This window comes from the organism of the source record quoted next, unplaced genomic scaffold (genome assembly GCF_019419815.1).
Source record: "Pyrus x bretschneideri cultivar Hongxiangsu unplaced genomic scaffold, Pyrus_bretschneideri_v1 Contig31, whole genome shotgun sequence".
NCBI lineage: Eukaryota > Viridiplantae > Streptophyta > Magnoliopsida > Rosales > Rosaceae > Pyrus > Pyrus x bretschneideri.
In genome coordinates, this window is record NW_025999624.1 from 4,298,613 (window position 1) to 4,319,833 (window position 21,221).

General features: G+C 35.1%; 1 protein-coding gene and 1 non-coding gene across 7 annotated transcripts; one reads left to right on the top strand and one right to left on the bottom strand.

Annotated features, from left to right (window-relative positions):
* Window positions 1–10,827: 10,827 nt before the first annotated feature.
* LOC103935641 lies at window positions 10,828–15,171 on the top strand. Its single transcript, XR_007260430.1, has 5 exons — window positions 10,828–10,961; window positions 12,807–13,122; window positions 13,574–13,775; window positions 14,146–14,374; window positions 14,625–15,171. It is a non-coding gene; the product is annotated as an uncharacterized LOC103935641 (transcript).
* A 465-nt stretch (window positions 15,172–15,636) lies between these two features.
* LOC103963815 (nuclear transcription factor Y subunit A-1) lies at window positions 15,637–20,881 on the bottom strand. Of its 6 annotated transcripts, none has more exons than XM_048590215.1 (8): window positions 20,725–20,881; window positions 20,003–20,105; window positions 19,805–19,880; window positions 19,419–19,695; window positions 19,212–19,327; window positions 18,982–19,053; window positions 17,201–17,365; window positions 15,637–16,459 (listed from the first exon to the last, which is right to left on the bottom strand). In XM_048590215.1, the coding sequence occupies exons 4-8, from the start codon at window positions 19,681–19,683 to the stop codon at window positions 16,031–16,033; spliced, it is 1,047 nt and encodes a 348-aa protein (XP_048446172.1). In that variant the 5' UTR covers window positions 19,684–19,695; window positions 19,805–19,880; window positions 20,003–20,105; window positions 20,725–20,881; the 3' UTR covers window positions 15,637–16,030. The 6 variants fall into 6 exon arrangements, with proteins under 6 accessions (XP_048446172.1, XP_048446171.1, XP_048446173.1 ...); XM_048590214.1 differs by having other exon boundaries at window positions 19,419–19,720; XM_048590216.1 differs by lacking the exon at window positions 20,003–20,105.
* Between the last annotated feature and the right edge of the window lie 340 nt (window positions 20,882–21,221).

Below are 21,221 nucleotides of genomic sequence, written 5' to 3' on the forward strand. Positions count from 1 at the left end.
AAGTTCTTCCTACCTCTGAGTTTAGCCATTAAGGCCTTATACTTGTACTATGAGTGTCGTCATGCTGAAACATGTCGAGTTCCATGTGTAAGGTTTTATGTCTAGTTGTTATAATGGTCATTCGACTATTTAACCGGGCATGCTGTACGAATCTGGTATCAGAGCCAAGTTTAGCATTTTAATAGTATAATTATTATAGTAAAGTACCTTGAGGACGGAAGTCATTGATACAACTGATATCATACTTGTTTATTTTGTATGAATAACATTTATTATTGTCCATGTAGACCTTGTCAACCACAACCACTAGGTATTTATTGTCCTAGACACCCCACTATAAATAGCATAAAGAGAAGATTAGCATATATATCCAAAAAAATTAGCAGGACTTTAAAGAATCAAAAGTTTTATCTTGATTATCTTGAACATCCTTCATTTATTCATCAATATAATAACACAGAAGTGCAGCATAAATTTTTAGAAGAAAAAAGAGCAACAGATCAAACTTTAGAGACCCTGAGAGAAGAAAGAGAGTTTCTAAGAAGCCAGTTAGCCGTAACTTTAGAGAAAGGTAGATTGTAGTTTATGATATATTACCTTAATTTAGAAATTAGTGAACCTCGAAAAAGAAAAATAATTTAGTTTGTTATTTTCCATTAAGAAACCATAATCATATTTTGTATAGTGAAGAAAATCCACTAGCCAATTGTATAGTAGATCTTACTATTAGTCAAGCGAAAAATATAAAATTAGAAAATAATAAGCATAATCATTTGTTAAACTAGTTGTTAGAGTATTTTCAGAAAAATTTCATAAAAGCAATTAGACAAAATTTAAACTATATTACATTTTAGTTAGAAGATAATAATAAAAATATTCAAAAGTTTCCTAGCAAAAGAGAGATAAAAGAACTTGTTGACCTCATAGATAGTAAGCCAAAGTAAGTAGAACTTAGACCATTAGAAGTAGTTGAGCAGTTAAAATTAGAAGTCCAAAAAATTCAATTAGTGCAAAAATAGTTAAGTGAACAAGTAGATAAGTTGCATAATAAAATAGATAAATTATTAGTTTAATTATTAATTTAATGACCAATTCTAGAACTAGCAGAAAATGCATTCAAGCTTTGAAAGAAATTAGTAAGTTAGACAAAAAACTAATAGGTTTAATAGATTTTTCAACACAAGTAGCCGGTAATAATATTCTCATTAGGCAAAACAATTTAATTATTCAATTAGTTTTAAATTTGGCTGAAAAATTAGATCAAGTTGAAGAACAAATAGCGGAAATAAACCAAGTTTTCCATAACGCATCTTCATCACTTCCACTATCTTTGCTAGATAAATTAAAAATTTAACTTTAAGTGCAAATAATAATATTAGAAGACCTAAGCTAAATCCTCTTGATAATAGAAAATGGAACTCTTTTGTAAAAAAAGAAAAAGAAGTAGTTAGAGTTGAAGATATTTATCCAAATGAAGAAGAAGCACAATAATTTATTCGAAGAGGTTTTGAGAGAACACAGAAAAATAAATATAATTTGTATCAATTAGGTTTATTTGGAAACAGAAGTAGAATTGTAAGTAGCATCAGTCAACATGAAGTTAGTTGTATCAATAAAGAAGTTACACTTAATTTAATTAGTCAGGAAGTAGTTATGCATTTGAGAAAATCACATTTCAATCAGATTCATATAGGAACAATATTAATTGGAATAGTAGGATTAACCAGAGCACAAGTAGGCACAAAAACATTAGTATACATATATGACGATAGATGGGATAATCACCAACAAGCAGTAATAACAACAGCTGAAGTAGATTTAAGTTCAAACTTAGCAGTCATAGGTTGTATTCCAAATTATGTTGTGACAATTAATGAATTTAGTAAATATATTAAAGAAAGCATAAGAACAAAAAATTATAATATGAAAGGAGAAAATAAAAATTTATGTATTAGCTTAATGTATATTGGTAAAGTGTCTGATAAATACAATCATAAGTTTAATTTAGAATTTCAAAATTTAGTTCAAACATTTGATAGTAAACATGTAAATATGATAGAAGCAAAACCCATAGATAATACTTTTTTAGAAGGAACTCAGTGGACATTATCTAATTTACAAGTAGCAAGAAATAGACAACCAGATAAAGTACAAATATATGAAACTAGTATAGGTCAAGCAACAATTAGGTTTAGTAATTACAAACAACAAGAAAAAATAGAAGAGAATGAAAGTGAAATCGAAAATGAGAGTATACATATGGCTTTTGATAATTTAGATATTAATTTAGTTAAGAAATTCTTTGATCATATTGTAGATAAGTTTATAGAAGATATTAATCATTTAGATGAAGAAGAGTACTTAGAAAAATATAGGACATATGATTTAGAACTACATAGAATTTCAGATGAAAAGATGAAAAAATTAATTTTAGAAATAGGAGTAGAACATATTTTAAGATCAGAAGTATATAATAATTTATTAGAATTGAAAGAAGAATGTAATCCAGCAAAAGAAAGTAGTACATCAACAGTAGAAAACTCAGGATACGCAAGTAGAACTGATCAACAATTTTTGAGACCAACAAATGAACAATATAATGGAAAAGCAAAAATAGATTACATGGAAGAAAGTATGATAAAACCACCTAGAAAAAATAGGATTCCATATTTGAAAGGGTTAGAACAAATTAATATAGTTGGAAATTTATTAAATTTAGATAATGTAGATCCACAAGATTGGGAAATAACGGTTGAGAGATGGGAAAAGAGTTGCATACATGCAGCATTAATGTTAGATTTTAGTAATTCACAAAATATGTTAGATTATTTTGAGCATACTTTATATGGTTTAGTTTTTTATTATTTCTAGTCATGGAAAGTCCAAAATCCATAACAGCATCAGGCAACTAAAACACATTTTAATATAGATGGTTTTGTTACTTTGATTAAACAAGAATTTTTAGATCATAACAAGTTAGATGGCAGAAGTGAACAAGAACAAATAAGGCCAATTAGAAATTTAGAACAATTGCAAATTTGTGATTTACAGTATATAGCTGAATATACAACAAATTTCTTTAAATATTTAGGAAGAACAGGTAGAATTTATGATATTAATTTATTAGATACTTATATGACAAAAATAAAAGGACCAATAGGAGAAACGATTTGGAATGAATGGCAAAAGCATCCAAAGAAAATTGATATTGCAATAAGACCTAGAATTCAACATGTATATGATATACTTAGACAATAATACAGTCAAATAAAAGCTAAGAGACAAATTAGGAAGCAAGTTTATATAAGCTGTAAAAATATAGATTTACCACAACAGTATGGTTGTCATAAGAAAAATAAGCATAAGAAAATATACAAAAAGAAATATAAGTCATACAAATCATACAAACAGAATAAGAATTTCAGCATAAGACTTTCAAGAACATATATGTCACATCCCAGCCCGGGGCGGAACCACTTCCCGGGCCCACTCCACCACCGTAGCACGATATTGTCGGCTTTGGGCCCCGACCACGCCCTCACGGTTTTGTTTCTGGGAACTCACACGAGAACTTCCCGATGGGTCACCCATCCTGGGAGTGCTCTCGTGCGCTACTCGCTTAACTTCGGAGTTCCCATGAAACCCGAAGCCAGTGAGCTCCCAAAAGGCCTCGTGCTAGGTAGGGATGGAAATATACATATAAGCACCACCCCTGGGCGATGTGGGATGTCACAATCCACCCCCCTTAGGGGCCCGACGTCCTCGTCGGCACACACGCGACCAGGGTTAGGCTCTGATACCAAATTGTCACATCCCGGCCCGGGGCGGATCACTTCCCGGGCTCGACTCCACTATCGTAGCACAATATTGTCCGCTTTGGGCTTACCATTCCCTCACGGTTTTGTTTTTGGGAACTCACGAGCAACTTCCAAGTGGATCACCCATCATAGGATTGCTCTAGCCCCCTTCTCGTTTAACTTTGGAGTTCCTACGGAACCCGAAGCCAGTGAGTTCCCAAAAGGCCTCGTGCTAGGTAGGGATGGAAATATACATATAAGGATCACCCTTGGGCGATGTGAGATGTCACAATATAGGAAGAGAAAAACTATTCCAAAACAATTTAGGAAAAGAAGTGGCAAACCTTGGATTAGAAAATATAAAGCACCAAAAGATAAGAGTAGTTGTAAATGTTATTCGTGTGGAGAGATTGGACATATTAGATCTAAGTGTCCAAAATTAGGTAAACATCCGAGAGAAAAAGTACATTTAATGAAGTTGTTTAAGTTAAAAGAGGATAAGGATATACAGTCAATATATTGTTTAGATGATTTAAGTGATAATGAGAGTATTTATAGTATAGAGAGTATAAATATAATATATTCAGATTCTAAAAATTCAAGTAGCACAAATAGTGATTTAGAAGAGTACATGTGTGCATTCATAAAAGAACAACATGAAGAAGAATATAAATACATTAATTTAGGTTGGCCAAAAAAATGTCATAAGTGTAGTAAATTAGTTGCAAATAAATATTATAATACATATTCAATATTATGCGAAAAGTGTTATAAAAATAAGTTATTAGAAAATATTGTTTATAATATAGAAATTAATTCAGCAGAATCACAAGAAAATACTAAAATATTAAGAAATATTGTTTATAGTATAGAAAAACTAAAAAAATAGTTTCTTAATAACCATAAATTGTGAAATAGAATTAGCAAAAAAACATAAGAAACAAACAACAGCTATGATAGATACAGGGAGTACAAAGAGCGTCATAAAAGAAGAATTCATACCAGAAAAATATAGACAAAAATTAGCAAAACCAGTAAGAATAACACAATTTGATGAGAGACCAGTTTTCTTAACATATTGCATTAACAATGAGTCTATTAAAGTGGAAAAACAACAATCTAATTTACCATTAACATTTGTTTCACCAGTAGGATCATACCTATTCATTTTAGGTTTAAATTTTTTGAAAAGTTTACAAGGTTTTTTATTTATGAATCCTAACATAACATTTTTCAAAAGAAGTATTACAATAACTGATCAAAATAATAATGTGGAAGCATTGTGACAGCCCGTTTCGGAATTTTTAAAACGTACGCGTGAAAAGACGATTTTGCCCCTAGTGTGATTTTTCGTTGTGTGGTTGTTTTTGGGGTTTTGTTGGCAGGTTTTGGGCCACACACACACTCTCCCACACCCCACACCCTTTTCCCTTGCCCTGCACCCTGTCCTGTGCTTTCTCTCTTCCCATTTCCATCCAATACGTACGGACATAATAAAAAACCCATCAAATCTTCACAGATCAAAGAAACAAGTTACATATTCATGCTCGTGAGGTCCGTAGGAGTCCAACCATACCCATTTCAGGTAAGGATACCTTCGTTTTCACGTCGAACTCGGGATACCCGATTTTTGTCACCGTTCATGCACAGGTAAATTCTTATGTTTTTGGGAATTTCAAGCTTGTAGGAAGCTTGGTGAGGTCCTTAGGAGGCTCGGGGTGGTTCGTTTGAAGGTTTTGGACGTCAGGATCATGAGTTTCGAGGTTAGCTGGAGTTGGGGGTGTTTTCCCAACGAGATTTCGTGGATTTTAGCAATTGAAAGTGGTATGAACTTGTTCCTCTCGTTGCAAGCTTCAATTTGGTACCAATTTTGTGAAATTTGGTTGAAAAACGAAGAAGATATCATGATTTGAAATTTTCCCAATTTTCCGGCGTCAGCGACGGCGCTGGAGCCTCGTCGGAGAAGACGACGGAATATTCCATCAAAACTGACGGAATATTCCGTTGGAATATTCCTAACGGCGTTAACGGAATATTCCTGACGGCGTTAACTGACGCCGTCAGCGTGCCAGGCACGTGTGGCCGTGCCTTGGCCGGCGCGTGCGACGGTGAAATTTTTTTCTAAAAATATGGGGATGTTGCTGAGGTTGAGTGGATCACGTTGGTGTATTCATACACCCCATTTGAGCATTGTATGAGAAGTTATTTCATAAGGTTTGTTATGAGCTTTAAAATTAACGTTTTTGTAGTTGTTTCGCATATAGGTGATACCTATCCCGAGGACGAGCGTGGTCACTCGAGGCAAGGGGGTTACGACCCTTCTACATACCAGTGAGTGGGCTTTCGGTTTTCCGTATATACCTATATACTCATGTTTTCCCAGAAATGGATTTGAAACGCTTATTCGTTTATATGCCATGTTTATTGTTTGCCATCATTTATGCATTATTAGTTGTGTGTGTGTATATATATATATATATATGTTTGGCACTGCGGACGCACAGGTAAGTGTCAGGTGAGTACGATTTATATTTACGTTCAGCAGTGATTCTAGATACATAGAGAGCTCATAACCTGCACCCCCGGTGTTAGTGCTCCCGCCTAGAGTTGGGCACAGTCCTTCACGTGATGTTCACCTCCCGCACCACACGCTCATCTTGGATCCAAGTTAGGTGCATAGTTCTGTTGTACAGACCACTTTAGGTGGTTCTGACTCGTAGATGACCCATGATTATTCACCCAGCCTTCACGTGATCGTAGCACTTGAGCGTACTTATATTACACCCAGGCATGTCGTACAGACCACTTTAGGTAGTTCCGACTCGTGTGCAGGTATAGTTAGTGAGATAGAGATTTGAGCTCTAGATTCAGCCGTACAGGTCACGTTAGGTGACTCCGGTCAACAGATTTCAGAGTATTGGATTTGGCATTTCCTGAGCACTTGCATTTTACTTAGAGGCATTTAGCATGGCATATTTCTTGTGCATGACTTATATATATGTATACTATGTTTCTGGGAAGTATACGAGTTTTACGACGAGGGGTTAGAACTTGTTTTGAAATGGTTTTTGAAAAACTTTGTTTTTACCTACTCACGCTTTTGTTTTGCGCCCCTACAGGTTCTAGTTGGCTAGCACGTTTGATGGCTTCCCCGAGGATTTCCTTGGCATATCTGACAGACCGTCACCAGTGTAGGACCACCTTCGGGTGTACTTTTGTTGTGTCGTTTTCTCCCGAACTGCATTAGGTCTTCGTGCTCTGAAATTGTTTTCACACTTTGCTTGCAGATGTATGTTGTTACCTTGTGTTAAGCTGAATTTTTATTTATTCGTATTATTTTATTATTATTTTATTAGCTTCCGCACTGTGTACATGGCTACGTCACTTCTACGTGACGACCAGCATGCCCTGATCTCGATCGGGATGTGTCAAGCATACAAAAGCATAATTATAGAATAATCTAGTTGTCAAAATAGTTATTATTTGGAAAACTCAAAAAGAAAATGATGAGCATAATAACATAAAAGAGTTTGATGAAGAAATATTTGAACATGAATCTCCGATTTTAGAAGAAAGAACCCGTATAGAAATATTACAGTTAAATATACCAAAGCGTTTAGAAGAATTGTTACAATTAGCAGAACAAACTAGGATTATAGGAGAAGACCCACAATTATATTGGAATAAAAATAAAATATTAGCAAAATTAGATATAATTAACCCAGATTTAACCATAAAAACAGCTGATATGCCTTCTAGTTTATTAGATAAACAAAAGTTTGAGTACCAGATAAAAGAGTTGTTAAATTTAAAAGTAATTATACCCTCTAAGTCTAGACATAGATCAGTAGCATTTATAGTTAGCAAACATTCATAGCTTAAAAGAGGTAAGGCTAGAATGGTTCATAATTAAAAGAGATTAAATGATAATACATATGAAGATAGTTATAAGTTACCAAATAAGGATGAACTTATAAATAAAATTCAAGAGAGTATATATTTTAGCAAATTTGATTGTAAATCGGGATTTTGGCAAATACGATTAGCAAAAGAATTAATTGAGTGGACAACTTTTACTTGTCCAGAAAGACATTTTCAGTGGCTTATTATGCTATTTGGACTTAGAAATGTTCCATCAATCTTTCAAAGAAAGATGGACCAAATTTTCAAGAAATGTGATAAATTTTGTAGTGTTTGTGTAAATGATATTTTAGTACATAGTAAAAATAGAAATGAATATAGGAAGCACTTGGAGATAGTTTTACAAGAATTCATCAAAAATGGAATTGTAATTAGCAAAAATAAAATAGCATTAGAAAAGGAAGATATAGAATTTTTAGAAATGTATATCAAGTCAGATGCAATACAATTACAAGATCATATAGCTAAAAAGGTCTTAGAATTTCTAGATAAGTTAGAAGACAAAAAAACAATTACAAGCATTTTTGGGATTGTTAAATTATGCAAGAAATTTTATTCCTGATTTAAGAAGAAAAATAGCAGTGTTATACAATAAAACTAGCAAAACTGGACAAAAGTATTTTAATAGTGAAGATATTAAATTAGTTAAAAATATAAAGGAAGAAATTACTAAACTTAAGCCATTAACATTAACATTACCATTAGATGATAGTTACAAAATAGTTACAACATATGTTTCATCATTAGGATGGGCAGGTATACCATACTAGAAAAAGCATAAGCAGTCTCCAAAATCTGACGAACAAGTTTGTAGATATTCATCAGGAAAATTTAGTAATATACAGTCAAGATTACCGTCAACGGATTTAGAAATATTAGGAATAATTAATTTACTTGAAACATTTTCTTCATTTTTACATAATGAAGTATTTACGATTAGAATAGATTGTCAAAACATAGTTTCTCATTATAATAAGATACATGCTAATAAACGGGCAACCCGAAGATGAGTTAATTTTGTTGATTCAATCACAGAAAATGGTTTTAAACCAATTTTTGAACATATAAATGGTAATGACAATACATTAGCTGATATCTTACCAAGATTAATTTGTTGAACAAGTATGGAATATCGTGGACCATCATCCTCAAATAGCACAAGACCACAAGGTAGAATAGCACCTTTCAGTAGCATAATGATGCATCATGGACCTCCACCATTCAATGGATTTCAAAATAGCAGACCAGCACCACCACCAGTACCTACTTTCAACTTTAATGGCAATATTGCTGAAGGAATCAGAAATCTAACCCTGAGATATAAGCCAAGAGTACAAAGACTTTCTGATAGGCAACAGGTTCTCTTAGATAATTTTTGGAATATCCAAATCAAATAGCTAAGCATAAACTTAGGTTATAAAAAACTAATTAGAGCCTTTGAACAAGAGTTTGATAATTTTAATTTTAATTTCCATTAAAGCTCGCAACATATTCATTCTCTTGATCACAACCTTCAAGTCATCTCTAAAGACCATGAGTCGTTACTTAGTAAGTTTATCAAAATGAACCAAGAACTTCAATTTCTTAGAATGCAGCAGAAGGTAAGTGACACACTGAAAAGAGAATTGAAAATAGATTTGAAAACTGATCAGCATAAGAATAAACGAAAATAGATTATTGAACCCATAGAACAAGAGGCTAATGAGCCAATAGAAGGAATTAAGATTGAACTCTTAGAAGAAGATATTGAAATGGAGCAACATCAAAATAATAAGCAACATCAGCTTTTGAGTGATAAAGGAAAACAAGAAAAATATGGAAGTTTTTTTAGGAATATATCTTTAGACTTAATAATATATGATATTTTATTAGAAAATTTTCAAAAGCAAAATTAAGAATAATGCCACCAGATATGCAAAATGAGATCCTGAGCAGAGCATCACAATCTATGCAAGAGTTGCAATTACAATTACAATATGCTTTGTATCAGTCTATCTTTTATTCAAAACCAGGTATGTATATTATTACAAAGATATATTCACCATGTCTTTGTGATAGTACAGAGAATTGTATTTGTAAACCAGAGGTTAGCATAGCTATAGTCAGGATTAACATGAGAGATTATAAACCATGTCATTTTAGTTATGAGTATCAAGAAAAACATAATGTGGTAGAAGTTACCCCAGCCTTACTATTAGAGTTTGGTTATCTTGATAAAATATTTATCAACCATGTATCCCAACTAGAATTGTTTTCTGAAAAGCTTTTGAAAATAGCAGAAGATTATCTGGAAAGATAGAAAGAAATTTGCATAAGTTTTATTAGTAATCATCCAGATTGGTATATACATATGCATAAAGAGAAAGCTAGGTATATAGTGAAGAGTCCTTTAGACTATTCTCAATCTCCCCACATAGTTGGACTCCTTCGTACAAAAATATTCTAAAATTTCGAGCTATCAAAATGCTAGCCTTAGATGATTTTGAAGATTTTAGGTATGATATAGTATTAGTAGCAGAAGAGGAAGAAATATATATTTACAGCAAGACAATAATCAGTCATCAGCATTATTGGAAGTCTCAAAATTTCAAAGAAGAAATAGTAGAAATGTACTACAAGGCGAAAGAAGATAAAAAAAGAGATGCAAAGCTGGTAGAAGACGATGAACAGTACTGGAACAATTTGACAGAAGAAGAGCTGTATAACATCGACAACATGATGGAAGCATGAGGAGCTGGTAGCAAATTAGCATAAATTGAATAGCATCATGTAAAATAATGTATTTCCGATGAAAATGTCAACATTATTGTGGATCCCGGTATAATAATAAAAATAGCATCAGAGTAAATAAAGAAAAGAGTTTGATCCATTGTGAATTTTTCATACACAAAATATCATTTTGATTAAGAATGAATAATGTCAAACTCTTTTCGTAAAAACTCTAAAAAAAAAAAAAAAAAATACACATGGCTTTTACATTTTCTTCCTTCTATTTGGTGGAAAAATTAAATATTTCTCTACAAAAGAACTCAACCCAAAGTAAATTGTGTAAAGTAATTATATTTTTATTTTTATTTTTCATTTGTTGTTATATACATTTCAAAACAAAACAGAGAGAGAGAGAGAGAGAAAGGCAGTGGAGAAATGAAGAAAGCAGGAGGGGCAGAGAAGAAAAGGGTGCGAAGGTCATCAAACGCCATTCAAAACGGCGGCAGAGATTCCAACTCTGATACCCCTCCTAGGGTTTGTTCTTTCTCTCTCATCCCTGATCTAGGGTTTCACATATATGAAATTGGGCATTTTAATTTTGAATTTTGTTTATATCTGGGAAATGAAATTTCGAAAATTGCCAATTGATTTGTATTCTCCGCAGTTATGTATTGTGAAAAGCACTGCCTTTTTTTTTTTTTAAATAAAATTTATTTATTTATTAAATTTTATTGCTTGCTCAATTGGGTAGGAGAGGGAAGGAACTAGTAAAAGTTTTGAATACAATGTGTCTCATTATTTAGGAATGTTAACTAAGGATTATAAGGGCATAAAATTGGGATACTGATTACCCATTTGAAGAAAATCTTCACTGGTGCTGGGTTTTTGCTTTAATAATATTGAATTTACTTCAGGGTGCAAGGGTATCTGTGGAACGTTGGATCATTTTGTTGTTCATGGTAGAGCTTTTGAGATTGGAGCGATTTGTTATGTCCTTATTTCTGTTATTGGGCATCTTTAACCTAGTAGAGAGGCAGGGATATTGGTATTAGCAATCTGGTTTAGCCTAAAAAAGGAAAGACATTCTTCAGAGCAAAAGAAAACAGAAAGCGATAAAGCGTAAGGGGGCACTGCAAGTGGATCAGAAAATGTTCGATGATCACATTTTTTTACTTGCATGACGAAATTGGAATTGTTTTACCTATGTTGTGTGAGCAATGAAAAGAAATCATAGATGGGGTGCTAATTCTAGGACTGTTCTTGAAGAGAAACTCTTACTAAGTGCTTTCTTTATCACTACATCTTCACTATAAGTTAAGGGCCTGTTTGGTGACCATTTGGTTTTGGTTTTTGGTTTTTGGTATTTAGTTTTCACTTTTTGTGCTGAGATATGGGAAAAGTATTAAGAAGGGATTAAGAAGAATGGTGGGAGGGAGGGTAAAAAACAAAGAAGAATGAATAAAAACAAAACCTGTGAACTAAAAGCTACTTGAAATATTTTTGAAATAGTCTTTAGTTTTTAGTTTTCCTTTGTGTACCCTTCCTTATGGATTCCTTCTACATCTCTCCATCAGTCATTTCTCCACTCTTTTTCGTCTTTCCTTTCCACCATATACTTACTCCATATCCCAAGCACAAAAAGTGAAAACCAAAAACCAATGGTTATCAAGCGAGCCCTAAGCAATTTACAGTAGACCTCCATTTGTAGTCAATATCTCCTGAGTGTAGTATCCTTGTTTTTTCTATCCAAAATGAAATTTTTTGAATGCAGACTATGTGTCTTATCATTGGATTGCATTGTAAGTGGAGATAACAAATTTATGGACTTAGGGATTCCGTATATTTTCTTCGATACTGTAAATACTGGAGACTGTGAATCTGTGATAGTACTGAATAACTTCAACCAGATGATAACTTTGTGTTTCTGTTATGCTCTGTTGTGAATTTAAGTTTTCTTGCATGATTTTAGTCTCTCTATAGCATGCAAACTTCAATTCCAGAGTCAGCAGCCTCAGACCAATTCCAAACAAATCCATACATAGCTCAGATATTGAGATTTTGGAATATTCTGCATTGTAGAATTAGATGGTGTTGCCTACATGGTGATACTTAAAATGAATTTAATTTGTTAGTGTGCACGACTGCTTATAATGTACTTCTCTTTATCACTTGATTATATCAACCTTAGGTAATTAGTAATCAGTGACGAGAAAGTTATTGTTTCTTTTGGATATAGCTCCTCGGCTTGATTATTATCTTTGTCCAATTTTGTTTTGGAAATTGTTTCTTAGGAAAGATAGGTTTTGGCCAACTGGTTTCTGTTGCTATAGCCTGTCTATATTTTCACTGTGTGCTGATTACCATGTGATTTTCATTCAGAAACAAGCTACCCAGAAAGACTGTGTTCCAGTTGTTTGCTGAGAAGGTGAGAGACAATAAGGATTTGGTGTCTAGGTGGGCTGTTCTACAGGAGACACGTGTGGAATATTTCAGGGGAAAGGATTTTGTAAGCTTTTTAAGAAATCATCCTGATGTTAAAGATACTCTAGAATCAGATAGAAATCTAGAAGCTGAAGATATTGCTGATGCTTTACTGAGAAAGAATCTTCTGGTGCGCTGTGATCGTGTGGTGAAAACTCTTCGTCCTGGGAAGAGAAAGTTGTCTACATGGCCTGCACATTTGGAGATCTTTCCGGTAAGCTAACCTCTTAATTGTTCTTGTACAAGTAGCTTGCTGCCCTTGCAGATGCAAGCTCTGCCTTTTAGTTTTTTCGTTTCATCTTGGGAACCACTTAAGGTGACTAAATCCGGCTTTTCTGTTTCAGTATATCTGCATTGCCTATGTACTCCTACTCTTTATGATCATGCTACGCTTCTAATGTTTACTTTGTACTTGTACTGTTTACATGTGGTGATATTATCATACCCTTTTGTACTTTTTACTTTAGATTGCAATGTCTTGATTTTATATTTATAAAACATTGAAAACTATGGAGGAAATGGTGACTTACTCGAAGGTGTTTTGAAATGTCCCTTTAGTAGGTTTACTTATGCTTAAATCTTGTCTTTCTGTGTGCTTTCTTCTCTTCATGTATTTTCTAACCACCACACACCACATCTGGTAAATGATTTATTGTTATTTGCAGGACCAAGTATTTTCTGAGAATGATGCCTTCTTTGCATGGACTTTTGTAAAACGAAGGCCTCTCTGGCAGACACTTCTTTCATTTTTCTGGCCGGTGGTTACATTGGCAATATGCTTGTTTCCTGTATATCCACATCGATGCAAGCTACTAATACTCTACTCATGTCTCGGGGTCCTTCTACTTTTTTTTTCTCTACTAGTTTGTAAGTTCTGAACTTCTGGTCATTTGTTTTTAGTTTAAAATATCATTAGGAACTTTACATTTTCTTAAGTCTTTGGTTTACATTGATGTGGATATTAGAGTATGAATTATGTTCATACCACCCCTATTCAAAATGGTCACTATGTTATTACACTTACTGCTGTGCTGGATATAGTGACAATTTTGCTCGTTAGTGATGTGGTGGACAGCAATATGCCTTGCAATTGACACACACACACACACAGATATATATCAGGCTGTAGATTCTAGGTTTATATCTCATTCTTTGTAAACATATGCATGCAAACACAGCCACCCTTTCATGTCGAACATAAACATTTAATTTTGTTTTGTGATTTTTTAATTTCCAGTGAGGGGAACAATATTTGGAGTTCTATATATTGTTCTGGGAAAGCGAGTTTGGTTTTTCCCAAACATTCTTGCCGAGGAAGCTACTTTGAGAGAACTATTCCGTTTCTGGCCCAAGAAGGATGAGGAGGAGCGACCAAAGTGGACAACAAGGGTTTTCTATGCGGCAGTTGCAGTGCTGGTCATATTGCTGCTGAGGCACCATGCTCCTGATGAAGCTGCCAGAGCCAGGTGAGTTCTAAACCGACCAAATAAACCGTAATCGAGGGGAGGGGGCACTGGCGGATTCCGCCGAAGGAGTAAAATTTAGAAACATTCAGATCCACAATAATTTGAAGACCTTTCTTCTTTATATTTAATCTTTTGTTGGGACGCTAAATACGCAATCATAGATGCTCTGCCTGCCTGCTAACATGCTGATTCTATTTTCTGCTTCTTGGTGTTGCGAATCATACTAATGGTTGACTCTACGTTGTTGCAGGTACCAGAAACGTGTATCTAACATTATCGATGATGTTATCGAGTGGTCTCCAAGATTGGCGCTTTCTGGGATGATGGAGAAGCAGCAAACTGTGGTCAACGCGACAGAGCCTAGCGATGCAACAGAGGAAGAGATGACACCACCTGACGGCATCGATGCAGAAACTTTCACAGTGCAGTACGATGCAGAAGTAAGTGAAAATCTAGAGAACAATGACGAAAACCTAGACAGTAGTGAAGAAAACCTAGACAACAAAGATGAACAAAAACACGACGACATATAAACTATGCAATACCCGAAAGAACACACTGCCTTCTCTTTGCCCTTCCCTTTAAATTCGAGTGTAAAACCGTGTATCAGACAATAAAGCAATTAGTTACAGAATTGTTCTTGGATTAAGAATCTGTGAAAAATTTTGTGAGGTTTAGTAGTGTGCTCCTACATGACTACTTGGATTGTAATTATCGGGTTATTACTCTGGGTAATACACAAATATTACTAGGCTTTTCAGAATATTATTTTTTACTAAGCAGATGACCGTTTTGTATTTTCGTTTTTAGTTTTCACTTTTTCGTATGTGCTTTGTTGGGACTACAACATAATGCAGCGTAAAGGACGGAACTGGTATTAAGCGAGATTATATGAATATAAAACAAAAAATTGAAAGTGAAAGCAAGCTTAAAATTGCTTTAGATTTTTAATTTTTAGTTTTCCCAACACACTTTTCTAGAATTGTAGCACAAAAACAAAACATCCAACGTAAAAACGAAATAGTTACCAAACGGGTTCATAACGATACCAGGATTCAACCTGCATATCGCTCTTTAAAACTTGAAAAAGTTCCAAAACACCTGTCAAGGAAAGTTCAGTTTCTAAAAGATGAGACGTCTATGCAGTTTGGAAAATCTGCAAATCACATCCTATGAAACTGATAGATGGATCCAAATAGGATTATCATGCAGGGGAATAATACTCAAAATCACTGGCAGCCATAAGTATACAGAACAAGCAGTTATCGACGACAACCGAAAAACAACTGAAATTCCATTCTCTTTCCAACCGCACATCTCAAAATGAAGGTGACAAACACAATACACAAGATGGTTGATGCATTAAACAAGAGTACGACTCGTTTAAATTTCCGTCTTTCCGTCTTTCGTATGTACTTAGAATTACTGAAAACTACTCTGTACATTAGGCAGAAGTAGGAAGGGACGTAATGAAAGAGTCAAAAGGACTTCACCGACGCCAAATGACCCTTCAATATCTCTCCTTCCCTACATTTATGCCTCGAGCGCAAGAACACAGCCAAGAATGAATTGCCGCCTGACAAACACATTGCCAAAGAGATCCAAGGGGGACTCGCCCCGTGTCTGGTAGAGTCCACAGCATCTGCCTCCAGCGGTTCACTGGATGGCAAGACGCCTCTGTGAGGCCTGGTTCGAAGATATGCTTCCCCGTTGCTGGCCTGTACAATCTCCTTCTTCCCCTCTCTTGCCCGAGTATGAAGGATATATTGAAGCCTGCAGGCCACCATGGGGCTGGTAGCAGCCACTACCATTTGCATAATTGTGAGCTACACACGCATCGTGCACTTGGGAACCTCTTGCTTCCCGTTGACTATTGGGGGAATTCCATGTTTCGGCAGAATCTGACGGAAAGGGTTCTGAACCTGATGAACTGCCAGATTGTGATGAGTGGGCTGGACCAGAACTTGTACCCTTTTCTTGTCCAGTGCTGTTTGAAGTATCACCATTAGGTTTCTTTGCAAAACGTCCTCCAGTACCTCTCGCCCTTCTCATAGCATGTTGATGTCGTGATTCATGAAGATACGGCTTTAGAAAATGAAATTAAAGAACAATTTACCAAAAGTTTATATGCTTGCAAGCTATTCATATTACATAGAAACACAAACACTAACAATTTGAGTTGCTTTTACAAACTGATACCAAATATGGGTAACACAGCAATTGAAAGCTCCATAGTAACGACATGTACTTCACATGGCAAACCATAAATGTATATCCTAAGCAAGCACATACTTCCATTGGCAGAGTGCAGGTGTACAATGCATCCCTCTACGCATACTTCACGACATTGCATAGCCATATTCAGGTAGGCATATTTATCTAATTTACCTTATGAAAAACTCAATTACAACGACACTAATGCATAAACTTTAAGGAGCATGCAAATCTTTTGATGGAAAGAAATAGAGTAGACAGCCAAATAAGTTCATTGACGCAATAGAGACTGGACAGTGCACAAGTCATATAAGTTGTTCCTGTTATGGAGGTATACCAAAGACCACACATTATACAACTATGTAAGCTTTAGTGTTATGCACAAAAGTGAGCACTCAGACAATTCTCAAAGCTCTTTTCAAACAATCACAAAGCTTCAATTGAATTGTGATTATGTAAAAGTCAATATTTTCTATAACCAAAGAGAACAGGCCCAATAAATGTCTTACCAAAAGTGAGAGATACGGTTCACAGGCACATGAAGCATATATACAGTACATCTATATGAAATATAACATATTTATAGTACAAATACTTGTGTATGGGTTCTACCTTCCTGACTTTTATTAGCTTCCTTTCAAGTTCTGCTTTTGCACGTGCCTGTCTTCGCCTGAGAATACCTTGGTATTGTTTTGCATTTACATACACAGGCTCCTGTGCCATCTCAAGAGGCAATGGCATTCTAGCATGCGGCATTCCAAGAAAAGGAGGATAACCCTGACCAGTTGAAACAGCATTTAACAGTCTCACACATTTACATATCATAAGATTTACTACTACATAAACTTCCAAATGCACCAAGATTAAATCGATATCATACCCAAGAAACGTAATTTGAACGGGTTCAATGTTATAACTAATCTGTTTTTCACCACTACCACCATGATGCAAGACAACACAAAGTGGGCTTCTAACCAAGATTGTGGTAGGCTTTAGATGGCGAAAGATTTAGACATAAAAGAAAATCAGGAAAAAAAAAAAGATTTAGGACTGCTGCAAATTTTGGCTAAGTTTGGGAGAGAGACTTCCAAATTCCTAGGGTTTGAGGTCAAGTTAGTAAGGAATAGACCACAAAATGTTGATAGGAGGCAATAGAAATGCACTCCATGATCATTGCAAAGGTATGTAGGAGGGATTTACAAATGACTACTTGGAAGGAGTCATTTGCAAATCCCTCCTGCATACCTTTTCAATGATCATGGAGTGCATTTCTAATCCTTCATTCCTAATGTTTTGTAGTGTGTTTCTTCCTCACTTAGCCTAAATCCCTTGAGGCTTGGAAGTCCCTCACCCAAACTCAGACTTCGAGAAATTAGAGTTATATAGAATAACACAGATGAGACGACACAAGATAAAATGCACGAGGACATATCAAGGCACCAAGCCCTTCAACAACACTTTTGTTAATCCAAAACTAATTTGCATTACAGAAGACAACTTTCTTTATTGTCTTCACAGAATCGTAGACATACTTGGTCTAATTACGAGGAAGGAGACTCATAAGAAAACAAAGACATTCAGTACTTCTAAAAAACCAAAAGAAAACTATCCAATATCTGATTTGCTCTGATACTTTACAGAAGATAGCTTTCTTGGTAGTCTTCAAACTGAATTCCCAGACTTCTAGAAACACAGTCTGCCTCAATGGTAAGAAACTCTGAGAATACAAAAGTATTCAATACTCCCAAGATCCAAAATAAATTGATTGATAACAACAGTCAACATGAACTTTTAGATTGACTTTTTTAAAACTTGTATATTTTACAATTTTATGGATTCTAGCATTATCATAGGTAGTTTTCTTTAAATAAAAAAGTTCTATTGTAGGATTTGTGATTAGTCTTGGGATTTTCTCTCCATAGACTCAATAGATAAGATTATTTCATTATCTCCATTGTCCCCATCCAATTTGTTGAAATTCTATAATCTTATAACATTCCACCAATTCCTAGCTAACCCATTATAGGACGTCCAACTCTGAGGATGCACATTAGCCACCGAATAGTATGGAGAAAAACATTAAGAAGAATACGACTGCAAAACAATAAAGAAAAAACAGAATAATCCTATAGTTTTAGTAAACCAGTCAGATCAGGAAAAATAAATAAATAAATAATGTCATAGAATTGAAAAACAACTGAAGAAAATGAACTGTCAGTAAATGCTTAAATACATTTAGAAATACAGACTGTTGGAGTCAGTAAGGTAAGTATAACATCTGCATAAACTGAAGTTACGGAACCATTAGGTCATTGCACAGAAAATAAAAACACACAAATCCAACATGACATGTAAGATGGTATTGCACACAAGGATATTACTGTTTAACATACCAAAGGTGGATGTCCATAAGCTGCCATCATTCCACCATAATACGGATCCTGATAAGGATTTGAAGCACAAGCCTACAAACAAATGCATAAAAGCTAGACTCTTACATTCCAAAAATATGCAAGTACGAGTACCTGAACTTCAACATTACAGAATCCAATTTTTGATGACTATCATCAGAGTCGGACTAGTTTTGCAGCAAAAAATCATTAAGAAAGTAATATGAACTTACAATAGAGTGACCAACAAGTTCAAGCTGTGGTGGTTGCGCAAGGCAATCATCACGCACTGTGGGTACACTGGATCCAGCATGCTTTACATTGTGGTGGTCTTGCCTATAATTTCCAGCTGAAGTTGAAATAAAATATTAAAAACTGAATCCAACTAAGAGGGGGGAAAAGCATCATACCAAATTCCCAGATATAATAGGAAGTGCTACCTGATCTTGGAGATGTAATATGTGAATCTTTGGCAGTATCATCATCATCTTTATTTGCCTCATCATTGGACAAAGATTGATCATCATTAGACTCTGACCGACCATTTGGGCATTCTAACGAAGATGAGTTGGATGCATTCCTCCCAGTTCCAGTTGGGGAGATGGGATTATATCCAACACTCTGCCACCATGGTTCCGAATAAACACTGCTTGGTGGGATGGTACGAGGATGTAGTCGATTTTCAGCTTCAGATTTTGGCTGCATGCCTCAAATTTCCTTATACGGAGACCAAATCTTAGTTCTACATATAACGAAGTACAAAATGAGAATCAAAACATGCAGCCACAAACAAAACCACAAGGGGTGGTGAAGAAAAATAAGGTACCAACAAATTGACCACCACTTTCTTGAGAATTCAGTTAATATGTGATCTTCAGGGCCAACATGTGCACGCCTCTTGGCTTAAAAGATGAGAAAAAAATGCAACCCTTCAAATTAGCAAGCTAGAAAAACTCCCAAAAACTCAGTATACAAAGATACAACCGTCAACGAGAAAAGTAAACAAAAGTAGAATGTAGCGAACCCGTGTTTAAACTTATTTTCACTTCAAGTTGTCAACAACATAACCAACTGAAGCCAGTGTAAAGCTGAACAAAGCAAGAGACGTTTCCTCACCACTTTACACACTTCAACAAAAGAAAAGATTAAAATTCACTTTCTCCTCTCACTCCATAAATATCTAGCAATTCAAAAACAAATAAAAAAAACACTGAAAGTTCTATGCTTTACATTGGTTGTTTCCCATAAATTAAGCAGAACAATTGCATTACGCTCAACCAAATTATTCCTTTTAATTACATGATCTCCAAAATATTAACTCATAATTAGCTTCTAAATAATCACCATTTGCTCAAGTTATTATAGAAATTCAATACTGAACACACCCCGTTTTAAAAAAATGATACTCCAGACACAGTATCAATCATGAAACTCAATTGGGTGAAGTATTCTGGACATACAATTAACAAAGACTTAACAGTTGCAAACCAAAAATTTCCTCTTTTTTTCTCAGGAACCAAACAGACCACAATCAGAATTCTCCGACCCCAGAAGCAATCTCGAATTCCAGAAACCCTAAACATACCGAAATCACAATTGCATGCAATAAAACATAACTCAAGCAAAACCCCCAAATCTCACAAACCCTAGAAATCAACCACACAAATAAATTCCAATTTAATAATCGAAAGGTCAAAAATTCGAAATCCCAATTTTAAAATTATTGAAAAATCTTAGAAGACTTACTTGCTTAGAGAAAAGCCAATCCCAAACAAAACCCTAGATTTTGGGCCTCGGAATCTCGCAATTTCTCTGCAATTCCATGTAATCTCACTGTGTATATAACTGTACCGGAAGAGCACTCCTATTTTAATTCCACTTCAGGGCTATGATTTCGTCACCCACCGCGTGACCCACCTCATTACTCGAAGAGTTTAATTAATCAACACGTGGATTATCCCAACCTGGAACTCTCTAGACCGGTTTCGGGTTGGGAGGGCTCTTATCTGGGAGAACCGGAGGATCGAGAGAATGGAACCGGTTTGATCCGGTTGTAGGTTGTAAAGTGACGGCAGCGGGAGGGGAGGGGTCCACCCGCGTGACGCTATCGCAGGAAATTTTGGAGCGAAAACATAAAAAATAATGAAATTACAATAAGGGCCGCGTGACGCTCACTGGACGGGCAAAATCCGGGTTACGCGTGGTGTCTTGGTGGGGACCACAGCGCCAGTGGAACGCTAGCA

Coding starts and splice junctions, on each gene's coding strand:
- LOC103963815 (XM_048590218.1), bottom strand. CDS start 19,683: ATGCAGCCAAAATCTGAAGCTGAAAATCGACTACATCCTCGTACCATC. Junction 19,054..19,211: donor AACTTGTTGGTCACTCTATT/GTAAGTTCATAT, acceptor ATTTGTTTGTAG/GCTTGTGCTTCAAATCCTTA. Junction 16,460..17,200: donor AGCTAATAAAAGTCAGGAAG/GTAGAACCCATA, acceptor CATTTTCTAAAG/CCGTATCTTCATGAATCACG.